The 13,797-nt window shown below is 41.8% G+C and overlaps 2 protein-coding genes across 2 annotated transcripts in view; one reads left to right on the top strand and one right to left on the bottom strand.

Annotated features, from left to right (window-relative positions):
* CAVIN4 (caveolae associated protein 4) overlaps positions 1-7,978 on the top strand; it is a 30,740-nt gene extending 22,762 nt beyond the window's left edge. Inside the window, exon 2 of the mRNA XM_073329473.1 lies at positions 7,140-7,978. Coding sequence (XP_073185574.1) covers positions 7,140-7,796 — 657 coding nt within the window. The 3' untranslated portion in view covers positions 7,797-7,978. The remainder of the gene's footprint in view (positions 1-7,139) is intronic.
* A 3,138-nt stretch (positions 7,979-11,116) lies between these two features.
* Positions 11,117-13,797, bottom strand: part of LOC140907170 (dynein axonemal heavy chain 5) — a 268,060-nt gene continuing 265,379 nt past the window's right edge. Inside the window, exon 77 of the mRNA XM_078851322.1 lies at positions 11,117-13,069. Coding sequence (XP_078707448.1) covers positions 12,851-13,069 — 219 coding nt within the window. The 3' untranslated portion in view covers positions 11,117-12,850. The remainder of the gene's footprint in view (positions 13,070-13,797) is intronic.

Consider the following 13,797-nt stretch of genomic DNA (forward strand, 5'->3'; position numbering starts at 1 on the left):
CTCTGCTTTATCAGTGGAATAACCGGCTTACTCAACGGGGGGTATTATGGCCTCAGTGGATTATGTACTGGGGCTGAGCAAAGACACTTTAGTTCCAGTCCTGAAGTTGACACTTTGTTGTGTAAACTTATCCTCCAGGTTTCCCCAGGTGTAAAAAGAAAATATTGAGACCTGCCTCACAGGGGCACTGGGGAGGCAGTGGGGAAAGGCTGCAGATGAATTAAGACGTATTTGTACATTTTGAAAAGGGTCTATAGCGCTTTATTCCATATAAAAACAAACAAGCCCCCCTTCCTTTAAAAGAGCTTTGTTTGCAAAAACGAAGCATTCAGAATTTAAGAGTTGGCTGAGCAGCTCTCGAGACCATTGATGTTGGTATTTAATGAAACTTGGAACACTGGCGAAGTTCCAGAGGACTGGAGGAAAACTAAAGTCACGCCAATATTTCAAGAATAAAGGGGATGACTCAGGTAATTAATTATAAGCCTGTTAGCATGACATTGATCCTAGGTAAAATAATGGAACGGCTGATACGGGATTCAGTCAATAAAGACATAAGGTATTGTACCATAATTCATGTAAATCAATGTGGTTTTTATGAGAAATAGGTTTTTGTCAAACTTTATATCCTCAGATGGGACTACACATTCAGTTGATGAGATGTCTGCATGTGAACTAGCACTGCCTGGCACTCTGATTAAAAAAATACTTGCACTATACAAAATCCCTGTAGCATACATTGCATTGACTAGAAAATGGCTAATAGCTAATCTGAAAATGTAATTGTTAATGGGAAAGGATCATCAAGTAGGGGATGTCGTGAGTGGGGTCCTGCAGGAATCTTGGCCAAATGCTTTTTAGTATTTTCCTCAATGAACATATAAAATAATTGATAAAGTTTTCAGATTGCCCAAAGATTGGTGGACTGGTAAATAACAAGGACAAGTCATTGTACAGAATGATCTTGAGCATTCGGTAAGCTGGGTGCAAACATAAATGTATTTTAATTCAGACAAATGCAAAGACGTATATTTAAAAGCAAAGAGGACAGTAGAAGGAACTATATCTTCGAAAGCAATGACTCTGAAAAGGATTTAGCGACCATGATGGATAACCAGCTGAACATGAATGCCCACTGCGAAGCTGAGACCAAAGACAATTGGTGATCCTTAGCTCTATAAACAGAGGACTATCAAGGAGCAGTAATGACGCGGTAATTACCTCAACATACAGCCCTGCTGAGACCATTACTGCAACACTGTGTCGCAATCTGGTGGCCACACTACAAAAGCTGCTGAAAAATTGGAGAGGGTTTAGCCAAGAATGATCGGGGGTCTGGAAAACCTGCCTTACAGTGCGATACTTAAGGAGTTCAGTCTATTTAGGTTATTGAAGACAAAGTTAAAAATCGACTTATAGAAGTCTGGAATTTCCCACCTTAAAAAATAAAGGGGGAAACAAAGAAAATCCACTACTTGATAGGCAGCACGAGCGTGCTCTGGAACCCCCACTATGTACAGTCAGTGAGGCAGGAGCCTTTGCCTCATTCCATGCATCCCTTTCTATAGCATATGGCAGAAGATAGGACTCATTAGGACCCCTGCTTCTTTTCCTGTGCACCTTCACTAAGAGAAAAGGGCAGCACTGGCTAGAAGCGTCCTAAGTTGCATACACAGGCACGGACCCAAGAGGACACTGGCAGACCATTAACAGATTTCATTACAAAGTCCCTGATGCATGCACACAAAGTACAGCTTTGATAACTTTGATTTAAATTGAAAATAAGCACGAAGGTATCCACAGTGGCAACGGAGCTGTCAGGTTCTGCCAGAGGGAATGGCTTTGTGTTATAAACCTCAGGTTTGAAATATTTTACTCTCTGTGGGGACACCTATTCGAATGTAAGCAGTAATGGCGCAGACCTTTATCCTCAAACTAGCTACAGCGAGTTTCATATGGTTTGCTTTGTGCTGTTCAGACCAGAGCTTAAAAACGGAAGCTCTGCTGTACCTGGCTGGTAGCAAGCTGGGGAGGCACACGGTCAGAGTAAAGTACTCAAAAGCAGGACAAACCCAAGTTGAGTTTTATGCATGCAGTCTTAATGCCACTGGTGTACGCAGGCAGACCTAGAAGTGTTCAATGATGTGACAGTACACTATTTCACAAGTAGCACAAATATCGAGTAGTGTAAATACAATTCACAAAAAAAACCCAATCTGTGTAGCATCTCTTACTAAGGCACAAGACTCTGTCACTACTCAGAGACTATAAACGCTATTCATGCAAGGCTTGAGCTAGCAAGGTGCTGAGCACTCTGGCTCCTTTCCAGCCCAACTCTTACTCACAGGCTTAACTTCAATGGTCGTTCCCATTGACTTGCACCAGCATTCTATAACTCAAATAACTCCTATCTCAGTGGCTAGCCAGCTGGCTAGGATAGGTAAGATGAGGTGAGTACATGAATTTACATTTAGGTGGGAAGGACCCACCTTCCCTTTGTAATTTGACCTGGCTATCTTGCAAGCCATCACCTTGTGCTCCTGCTGGAAGAAGGGGGAAAGCAGGCAGGCATCTTACTCCTTTTCCCCTCGTAGGGCTGCTGCCACATCCTTGCCCAGGAGACATACTTGCCCAGTTTAGGGCGTGAGCCTGCACCAATGAAGTCAATGGAACATTGCCTTTGACTTCAGGGGGAACAGGAGCAAGGTTTTAGCTATCTTTCCCCACATCAGCGTCCCCCCTAGTGCTCAGACCGACTCTCCTCAGATGTTCTAACTCTGGGAGACAGAAGCTTTCATCTTCCCTAGTAAACAAAAATGACTTTTGACAGTGTAATGCTAAAACCCATTGGTGGTTCAGAGTGGGCAGGTCCCTACCAGGCTGAAGTATAGCACTGATTTTTATTTTGAAAAACCTTCACACTGTTGACCAGTTCCAGTAAGACAGTGCATTTCTGTAGCACCTCCCATTTAAGGATTGCAGCATGATGTACAAACGTGAATGAATTTGGCCTTTGTATACCTGCTTTCTCCAGGAGAGAGGCAGAAACTGAGAACAGAGAAATTAAATTATTTGGCAAAGGTCACACAAGGAGTCGGTTGAAAAATATTGCCCAGAACTCCTGGGTGCAAGTCCCGTGCCCTAGACACAAAACATTTATCCGATAATTTACAGTTCATAGTTCTTAATTCTAATACGTGTGAATGTTACAGCCAGCCCTTTAAACCAGTGAACAGTAAATCTAAATACAACTGGGGAGAGGGAGAAACAAAGCCTCTCTCTCGGTCTGTGTGATGCTTTTGCCGGGGACAGAACAGGAATGGAGTCTTAGAACTTAGTAATCTAGCTAGATATGCGTTAGATTCTGATTTCTTTAAATAGCTGAGAAAAATAAGCTGTGCTGAATGGAATGGATATTCCTGTTTTTGTGTCTTTTTGTAACTTAAGGTTTTGCCTAGAGGAATTCTCTATGTTTTGAATCTAATTACCCTGTAAGGTATTTACCATCCTGATTTTACAGAGGTGATTCTTTTTACTTTTCTTCTATTAAAATTCTTCTTTTAAGAAACTGAATATTTTTTCATGGTTCTTAAGATCCAAGGGTTTGGGTCTGTGGTCACCTATGAAAATTGGTGAGTATTTTTATCAAGCCTTCCCCAGGAAAGGGGGGTAACGTTTGGGAGGATTTTGGGGGGGAAAGACGTTTCCAAACGGACTCTTTCCTAATAATAATACCGGTTAGACGTTTGATGGTGGCAGTGGACGTCCAAGGGAAAAAGGTAAAATAGTTTGTACCTTGGGGAAGTTTTAACCTAAGCTGGTAAAAGTAAGCTTAGGAGGTTTTCATGCAGGTCCCCACATCTGTACCCTAGAGTTCAGAATGGGGAAGGAACCCCCCCCTCCCCCACTGTTCCTCAGACGTTCTTGTCAACTGCTGGAAATGGCCCACCTTGATTATCACTACAAACCCCCCCCCACTCCACTCCCCCGGCTCTCCTGCTGGTAATAGCTCACCTTAAGTGATCACTCTGGTTACAGTGTGTATGGTAACACCCATTGTTTCATGTTCTCTATGTATATAAATCTCCCCACTGTATTTTCCGCTGAATGCATCCGATGAAGTGAGCTGTGGCTCACGAAAGTTTCTGCTCAAATAAATTTGTTAGTCTCTAAGGTGCCACAAGTACTCCTTTTCTTTTTGTGAATACAGACTAACACGGCTGCTACTCTGAAAACTGAAGAGATGGCATTCAGTAGGGAACACAAGCCTGCTGGAGTCTTCTATTCACTTGAGGATGACAGTTAGCCCAAATGTTGTCTAAAGAACCTAATCTCTCATTTTCTTCTTCTAGGAGAGACTCTTAAATCTCACCCTACTATACTCATCCCTGTATGGACTAAAGTTTCAGAATAGTTAGTAAGGAAATATTGTTGTCAACGTTTCAGCTAAAGGAGTGGTCTATAATTAAGAGTTTAATTATAGAAAAGCTGCTCTACGTAAACACTATCCCTCATTTTATGAAAAGAAGCTATAACACAGCTAGGTAATAAAGTTAATTTTCACACATTAATGAAGATTATTAACAAAGAATTCTAGTTCTTGCTCATTCTGGTTTTGATATATGGAGTTAAATAAAATTCTGCTGCTCTCACAGCAAAATAATTTCCCCTTAATTTTGGTAAGCATTAACAGCCATTTTATGTTTTAAAGAAGCCGGAATAAGATGACCAAACCATAAATAGCCTTTATTTGCTGAGTGGCTTAATATATTTTTATTCTATATTACTGATAGTTAATACATTGTAAAGTAAAATTAAACATGCTTTGCTACTAATCAGTCATTTTGAAAATTACAGCTGTTTTTCTGGCCAGAAATCAGTTCAGTCTGCAGTGCACCATACAGGAATTCATCAGCACAAGATACATTTGAGAAACTAACTGGCACTTGGTGGACTCTCTCATTCAAACTTCTTTGGTAGTTAGAAAAGATTATTAAGCTATGGACCAAATTCTGACAAGCTCCAGGAATCAGGTGTGACACTCCCACAAATGGGAAACGATACATTATGCAAAAGCAATATTAATATGCCATGTATTCTGCCTGAGGCTGTGTGAGGAGCTGCTCCTCGTGGGAGTATGAACAATCTTTGTGCAGCGTAGTTTGTGTGCACAAGGAGGAGATTGCTGGGGTAAGAAAGGGATGTCAGTTTCCATCTCATAGCTGCTACTGCTTTTGCGTTTTCTGCTATAGTACCGGCCAGAACTTGACTCTTGTCGGGCAGATCCAGAATCTCCACGGGAATCATTTCATTGAGCTAATGGTTCTTGGCTCCGCTCCTGTGTGACTATGATTTACAGGTTGGGTCTACTCTTTTTAGACATATCCCTTTATTCACCCTAAACTTTTTGCACATAAATTACCATTAAAATGACGCCCAGTAATTTACCGCCCAAAAAGAGCTTTCAGAAAAAACTTGCATTTTTCTGGCTGTTAAAATCTCTCTTTCTCTAGGTATCTACAGCACCCCTATCACCAGGCTAGCTGAGATGCTCACCTCCTCCACAAGCATTGCCTCCCTCTGTGTCACTTCTTTTCAAAATGCAGCTACCATCCTCACCAGCACCCTGTGAAAGAGGGTTGGGTGCATTTGAAGCTGAACTCACTGACAGGGATTAGTGGATAGAGGGCAGCTAAACAAAGCCAAAGGTTTAAAGTAAATGTATTTTATCATTTGGTTTCACTGCTTAGTATGTGGTTAGAATGGCACTTATCTAGAACATGTGTTTAATATTCAGTACAAATTAGCAATACTTGTGACATGGCAGGCAGTGGATACCAAGGTGATGAATGCACCATTCAGTAACCTCCCATTGAAGCTCTACTATAGAGACCCACAGATATTTGCTGATTGTTCAGCTAATGCATTAACATGGGCTAATACACTTTTACTGTTGAAAATGCCAGAAATACGTGCATGGCATTGTTTAGTATTACAAAGAGTTGCTTGCCTCTACTACTGCCACCTGGAGCTTTGCTTTTGTTGCTGAACTGATAGGGGAGGAGTAAAATGTGGCACTGAAAAGTGACTATGTAAAACTGGCTTCCCATTCAGCAGATCAACTCCTGGTGTGTACTGAGCCTTACCCGCTCGCATCAGTGACATCTTACTCCTATGAACCCAACACTGCCAAGGGTGTGTTATCACTGCAGAGCTCACCCTGGCTCTTACCGGGTTTTAGCCCAACCCATCGCCATCCACACACACAAACCTTTTACGTGGGTTTGGAGGGGTTTTAAACCTGGGCTAGCGTCCCTACTTGGGAATGGATTAAAGCCCAGACTCCACTTCAACTTGGGCTGGAACCTGCCCCCTTTGCAGTGAGGACAGAGGCTATGCTCCCAGTCACACATGGGCATCTACATAAGCTTTTTAGTGTGGCCACCTGCGGTCAGGCTAGGCTGACCTAGGTGCTCAGACCTGTGTACCAATCAGCTGGACTAGCTGCAGTGAAGACATACCCTAGGAGGGTCTGAGCTGGATTCTGTTCATCAACAGATTTCTCTACTAAGTTCCAGTTAATTACAACTGTGCAAACCTAATGAAAGTTAGGAGGGGTTACAGGTAATACTGAGGAGTTCATCTGGAGTCAGTGAGGCTGTATATAGGTGAAGGCCAGCTTGCCCTGCATGATGCTCACTACTGGTGATGTATGAGAAGGGAAGAACCCAGCTTGACTCTCCAACCTCAGAATAGCAGGGCTGGTAGCTATAAAAACATCCTTTCTAATTGCAAACTAAGCACATTTGAGCTACAGACAGTCCATGGAGGCACACTAAAGTGGGACACAATGATGCTAGTTTTACATTGTTAATCCCTTTGCAGAGTAGAACCAGCCTTTAAAGCAATCTCCCTAACAGGCATGGGATTGAACAGAGGCTGCAAAATCAGAGCTTTTCCAGACTCCTTTATCCTCAGGAGATCGTGCAAGTTCTCAGGAGAGATCCCACCTCCCTGTGCCACATGATTATAGCTCAGTTGTTGATACTTACAAATAAGAAGCCCCAAAAATGACATGCTTAAATGCTCTGCTCCCTTAAAACACTAGCAGAAAGATGTCTTTATGTTTTCATTCACAGGAGGAAACAGAATGCCCTTCTTCGCTGTCTGTTATCAAAGACAGGACAAAAGGTGAAAACCTGGAGGACCAATTCTTTCCACCTGATGACCTCTCTTCTGATGAAGAATATTATATAGACGAAAGCAGAGCATCCAGATTTAAAAAATCAGGCATCAGACGCATAGATAATATCAAAAAGGCATTTTCAAGGGAAAATATCCAGAAGACCAGACAAAATTTTGGCAAGAAGGTGAACAGGCTTCGAACTAGAATTGTGACACCGGAGAGGCGAGAGAGAATGAGGCAGTCAGGAGAGAGGCTGAAACAATCTGGGATAAGGCTCAAGAAAACTATTTCAAAAGCAGCTCCAAGAACGGAGACATTCAAGCTCAATAAGAAAGATAAAGAGCGAACAGTAGCTGAAGGGCAAGAAGGAATCCAGGAAGCTGGTGCGCATGCAGTTTCAGCAAGTGGGGCAGAAGAACCGGTTACAGAAGAGATTTCCTACACAGAAGTGATCACTAAAGTGAAGAAAGACAAAGGCAGTGGAACAAAAGGCACGTCCCAGCCAGCAGAGAAAGTTGTGCTCACCCCTGAAAAAATCGTTCTTAACCAGGAGGCAGCAGAAGAAGGAGGTGATAACGTGCTTCTGTTGGACCTCAAGCAACCAGCATAAGTGATGGAGTAGTATATACTGTGCTATTGTACAAGAGAAAACATAGTATCTGTTTATCTGGGCAGCTTGAGAGGTGTGTGTAACTTTTTATTGTTCTATATTGGTGCTGTTCTAGTGTTTATGTGTGTAGCAGACAATGTGTTTGTTGCCTTTTTATTACTACGCAAAGTCACATAAACAGAATGAAGGGTCTCATCTCTCTTGACGTGTACATATAACTTCAATTAATGCGAATGGGAGTTACAATTGCATATCACAAGGAGATGGAAACTCCTTGTATATTTAAATCAAAACTATGAGGCACTTAATAGCCTTGTTGCTATCTTTAGTTGTATGCACAGTGGCATTCAAAGAACATCTCCGTTTATCTCATGCCAACATCAAAAAGCAAACAAGCAACTGAGATATATGTCAGGTTTCAGAGTAGCGGCCGTGTTAGTCTGTATTGGCAAAAAGAAAAGGAGTACCTGTGGCACCTTAGAGCCTAACCTATTTATTTGAGCATGAGCTTTCGTGAGCTACAGCTCACTTCATCGGATGCATACTGTGGAAAGTGTGTATAAAAAGATCTTCTGTACTTTCCACAGTATGCATCCGATGAAGTGAGCTGTAGCTCACGAAAGCTTATGCTCAGATAAATTGGTTAGTCTCTAAGGTGCCACAAGTACTCCTTTTCTTTTTGAGATACATGTAGTATTTTATATTAGCAGAAGGGAAGACTACGACTATGAGAATTGCTCTAAGACTCTTCTTGGAGCGCCTGCTCACATAGCAGGAGGAGGAAATTATTGCTTTGGAGACAGTGCAATAAAAGGCAGCAGAGACCCTAGATTTTTGAGAACTGTTCTCTGAAGTGACTAAGAGGGACTTCTAGCATTTTGAAAGGGGGGATTAATGAAGTTGAGAGATGTACTTTCTGAAGCAGCAGCAGGCTAAAAACTATAGGCCAAATTAAACACTGGAAAAATCTGGAGGCAATGGAGAACTCTGGTAGAATATCTGTATTATGCAAAGGTCAGTGCAAGTGTCAATTGGTACTGAGGACGGCAATGGTATAAATTAAATAAGGGAAACAAGATTAATATATGAAAACTGAGGAATAGAGAGTTAAAAACAAGAATGTGGGACTAAAGTGAATTTTGAGAAGGGCAGGCCCATTTGTCTTTTCTGTGCAAGAACTGATTAATAGTTGTTCCTCTACTCCCATCATACAAAACTAAAAACAGCTTAAGAATTAATTGCCACCGACAGAGCAGAGGAAAAACAGATCATTGTTGTTTTTTTCTTAAGGTAGCTGCTGAGATAAAAGGACCACTGTGTTTTCTGCTCTTAACATTTTGCTGGGGTTCTAAACAATTAAAATAAATTCCATAAAAAGCTATTGACACGCAGGCCAATCCATATCCAGGTCTTTGTTTCCTTTTCATCATCACTATCGACCAGTCACAGCCAGAGAGAGTGCAAGCCAGACACTGTCTTTAAGAGTATGAAACACAGTGTGTTTGTAGCACTAAAGAGGCAGAAATCCATGCCCTGAAATGAGGTATGTTAGTAAACATAGCCATTGTACTGGCAGAATAAGTAGGGTTTAATGGGCCTCTTCTGTTTAAGTTTACTTAATGTCTCCTTAGTACTTACATAAAATTAGATCTCAGAGTGAGGCATTAATATCTGTAGAATATTGACAACAGCTATGAGTTTATTTACTGTCTAAGATTCTATTTTGACAAACATTGCCCCAGGATGGCTAACTGGTCAAGCTGTCATTCAAACTCAGTTTGATTGCCAATACTTTGCCTGCCAGTCCTGTGATTTAGCCCCGGGTACCTAAAATTGGAATGTTCTGAATTAGGAATTAGCTATGGCAACTGTGGAACACCGGTTCTAAGGGCTTAATGATATACTATGTAAATGACATGGCAAAGCTTTCAAATTGGATTCATGTTGCTGGTTTGGGATGAATGACGTCATGCGGCACTATAAGCGAGAACGATGTTTGCATAACATCTATTGTAAATATATTCAATACTGTAATAATAAACTGTTAAAAAGAAAAAAAACCCAAAGATTCCTCAGCACATATGGAAGAAATTTTTGAAAGTTTAGCTTGCAAGCTATGTAATTTTGTAATATTTTTCTTTAAATCACAGGTGCCATCTTAAATTGCACAGATGGTAACGGTGACTGTTTATGATGTTACATAGTCCGTGTTCTATTTTGCGTGAGTTGATGTTATCCTACAATAAAAAGCCCTAATAGAGACTCAGTCTGTTTCTTAAATAAAGCTGTTTTACTGCCATGTACAAATTGTGAAACTTGCAGTAGTTTGCAAGATACTATGTGCTAACGAATGGGCCTAGAGTTTAAAAAAAAAGCTATTTAATTTTCTAATTTTACTATAACTTTATAAAACAAAAGGGTTGATAGAATTAGGATGAAAAGCTTTAGTTGGCCCATTACATGGAAATTCTGTCAAATTACTACATTTATTAGAAGATTTGCTTTTATAGCAAGTGAGCTCTTGAGTTGTGCAGAATATTTCAAAGTGCCATTTTCATTCTAACAGAGTGTATTCTCAACATTATTTTGTTGGCTGCTGCAGCTTATTAAGGCATCAAAGTTAATTTACTCCCCACATACAGAAAACAGTAATTGATTGGAGCCTCTAGTTCCATAGAGTGGAGCAGCCTTATCCTGGTTAACAGCCTCTCTGATCTTTCCCATAGTTTCCCAAAGGGTCTAAGCAATGTTCTTGAAGCCTGATCCTATATCCCTTTCACACCCCAAACTCTCATGAAAGTCAATGGACGCAAGCAGCTGCACTCCAAGTGGGAGGAGCGATGAGCCTTTTGACAGTGTGGTCTCATTTAGGTCTGTCGTCTCCCAGGAATTGTGCAGAGAGTTCTGTGCACAGATCAAGGGTAGAATGTGACCCTTAAGGTACAGCTTGTTCTCTGTTTTCCAGGAACAAGTCTGACACTCTGTGCTAGTTGTGGAAGTGAATTTTATTCCTCCTAACAGTCAGAGTCCTGCAACTACTAAACATAAAATAAAACTGACTGTGTGAAAAGTTGAACCCTGTTTCTGGGCCAGTTGGCCGGATCACCATTTAAATGGACAGAAAAATTGAAGGTATCTGCACAAAAAGCAAAAACACAGAGCGAGACATTGGCAGAGCCTTCCCTGTAGGCTCTTCTTACCCTGGCCCCAACAGTAATGCCTACTACTTTGAAAGTGTCCTGGCCTGGCCAAAAAAAAAAAAAAAAAAAAAGCCATACAGCTTTTCTGCCAGTGGTAGCCTTGTTTCTGTTTTCAAACCAAGCCTGTCTACACCCATCCTTGCTTTACATTGGAAGCTGCATACACGCCTAATAAAAATAAACTCTGCAGCTATTTCTGGATAGAGCTTCTACTATGCCGGCTGCTGTTTCTTTCAGTTTCATCACAAATAGTGATGCAAAATACAGGTATGGGAAATAAAGCCAAGGAACCAGCAGTAACAAAGAGGCTACAAAACTAAGATGTTGTTAAGTAAAAAGGCCTCATGTGAGGTGAGCTTGCATTTCTCTGTGAACGCTCTGCCTGCATGCACAAAGGAGGTAACTGTCAGACAGAGGTATGTCTCTTTGTATGCACAATTACCCACTTTACAAATGAAATCAAAAGTAACTGCGTGCCAATTAGACAGGCCTTTTTGTGTGCAGACATTTAAACTTGTGGTACATCATCAACGTTTTATTTTATTTTACTATTATAAAAATAAGGGGAGAACAGTTTTAAAAAAAAAACCCACAAGGAAAAAGAAAGAAAGGAAGTGGGTGGGGCAGAGAAGGGAAAGGAGAGTGACACCTTGCACCTCAGTTTCCAGTCACTAAGAATTAATCAAAGGTTTCTAAAAGTTAGACCAAATCTTTTCACATTTGTCTGAGGTCCTGTTTCTCCAAAACATTAGCTGCCAGCTTAGCCAAGTGTCTATCCCTGGAGGCAGTCTACGCTACCGTCTAAGCAATCTGAGTCATTTAAAGCAGTGCTTATAGCCAGAGAATCATTTGGATATAGCACCATCTTTCTTCAATTATGCTGCAGCTGATGCACTTGGAACTGAAACATGGCTGCATAATTACAAATCTGTACCCTTGCTCCTTTTTGGCTCCAGAGGCCAGTCAAAGTTCAGGCCCCGAGGGCTGTTCTACTTGGGAGCAGAAATTAATGAGGGAGCTGATATTTTCTTTGATGCAGTTTTGTTTATTTACAAGGCATGCAGGAGGAATTAAAAAAACAGGATCATGTCTTTGATTACAGCCCCTTTACCCAGCACCAAACCCAGAATCTTCCTCTAGGTTTCTCCTGGCTCACCCTGTGCTTACAAGCAACTGCTTGGCTTCCTTCCTACCTCTGAGGCTTGCTCATTCTGCTAGTTCTACATGCACACACATTCACCTTACCTAGCAAAATCCCTCTGCCCACATGGTCTTTAATTCCTTGGCAGATTCACCCCCCCTTTTGTCTTAGGTCGGATGGGGGGCTTGTGATTAACTTGTCCTGACATTTATGTTAAATGAAGGGTGTATTTGTACCCACTTCCAAAGAGGTTTGTGTTGGATGCAATCACCAATAACTGTCAGCATACCTGTATTATAAAGAGGAGATAAGATCTATAAAGAATCACTGTAAAATGTAGTTAGAACAGTAGTCTCAAGCAAGAGGCATTTTTAATGAGCATATATTTTGAATGTGGAATAGAGTATTTAGTAGAATGAGTTAATTTATGCAGCAAATGGGGATAGATTCAGCACAACTAGACTTTATATCTATAATTGGTTTCCATGTTACAGATTTGAAGGTTCCCTGGTTGATGTTCCCAAGTTAAACATGTTTAATGATTCCTGCTGTGAAAAGGTCATACAAATCACCATGGAGATACAGCTGTCTCTACAAATAAGATTTGCTAATGCCCATACCTCTATGAATAGAAATATACCACTGCTATGTAATAAAACCAAAGCCTGAATGCCCTTGGCCCAGTATTCCAGTTGGATCTTATAGCCATAGTGCTATTTGGAATCACAGAGCAATGCAACACCCCTTAGAGTCCAGTGGTCAGGATTTTGCACAGTTTTCAAATATAAAGAGAAAATGTATGTCAGGTCCGTTCGTCGAGGCTTTTTGTACACAGGACAGGAGTACAAGCTCCCTGGCTGTTTCTTTGGATCCAGTGGTGCAGTGGTGCTGATCGCGTACACATGGACTACAGGAAGACTTGTGAACAGCACCTAAGGGGAACATTAACAAAAAACAAACCACTCAGAGAGCCATTCCAGGGACGCTGAATCCCACTGGTGACTTAACAACCCCTTTCGGGATGTAACAGACCAGGGCACGGTAGGTAGCTGCCAGTGGCACAGCACTGCAGGGGACATCAAGGGGCGTGGGCCACCCCCTGACTTTTTCTGCTGCTTCTTTGCTTACAGCAGTGCTGCTGGGAAGCTGCTTTGCTGGGCTCCTAGCAGGTGCAGCAGGGAGTGGAAGCCCCATGCTGCTGCTTAGCCCTGCACGATCACAAAAATATCGTCAAGCCAGTGAAAGCCCCAGGGTGGCTGGGGTTGGGAGGACCCGGAAGGTAAAGGCAGTGGGCAGGGGGACCTATAAAAGAGCCAAGAAGTAGAGGAGAGTGGGGAGATTAGGGGAGAGTGGCAGGGGGCCTTCTTCCTTTTCTTTCCCTGTCCTTTCATTAGCCTTCCTCATTCTTTCCCCACCCTCCTCCTCTTTGCTAACTGGGAGTAGTGGAGCTTCACAGGAGAAGCTGCTACTAGCAGCCCCACTTGCCTGAGCTCTTTTGCTAGCAGTGGAGCTCCAAAGAACAAACAGGTGCCTGTTGGGTGTTTATCCAAGCCAGATCTAACTATCTGAGATTTACCCATCACTACACATTACACCTGTGAGCAGCTAAATACCTGACACCACGAGTCAGCTTAATCACAGTTATACACTGGATTTGCTG

Source organism: Lepidochelys kempii, chromosome 2 (assembly GCF_965140285.1).
Source record: "Lepidochelys kempii isolate rLepKem1 chromosome 2, rLepKem1.hap1, whole genome shotgun sequence".
In the NCBI taxonomy this organism is placed as follows: Eukaryota; Metazoa; Chordata; order Testudines; family Cheloniidae; genus Lepidochelys; species Lepidochelys kempii.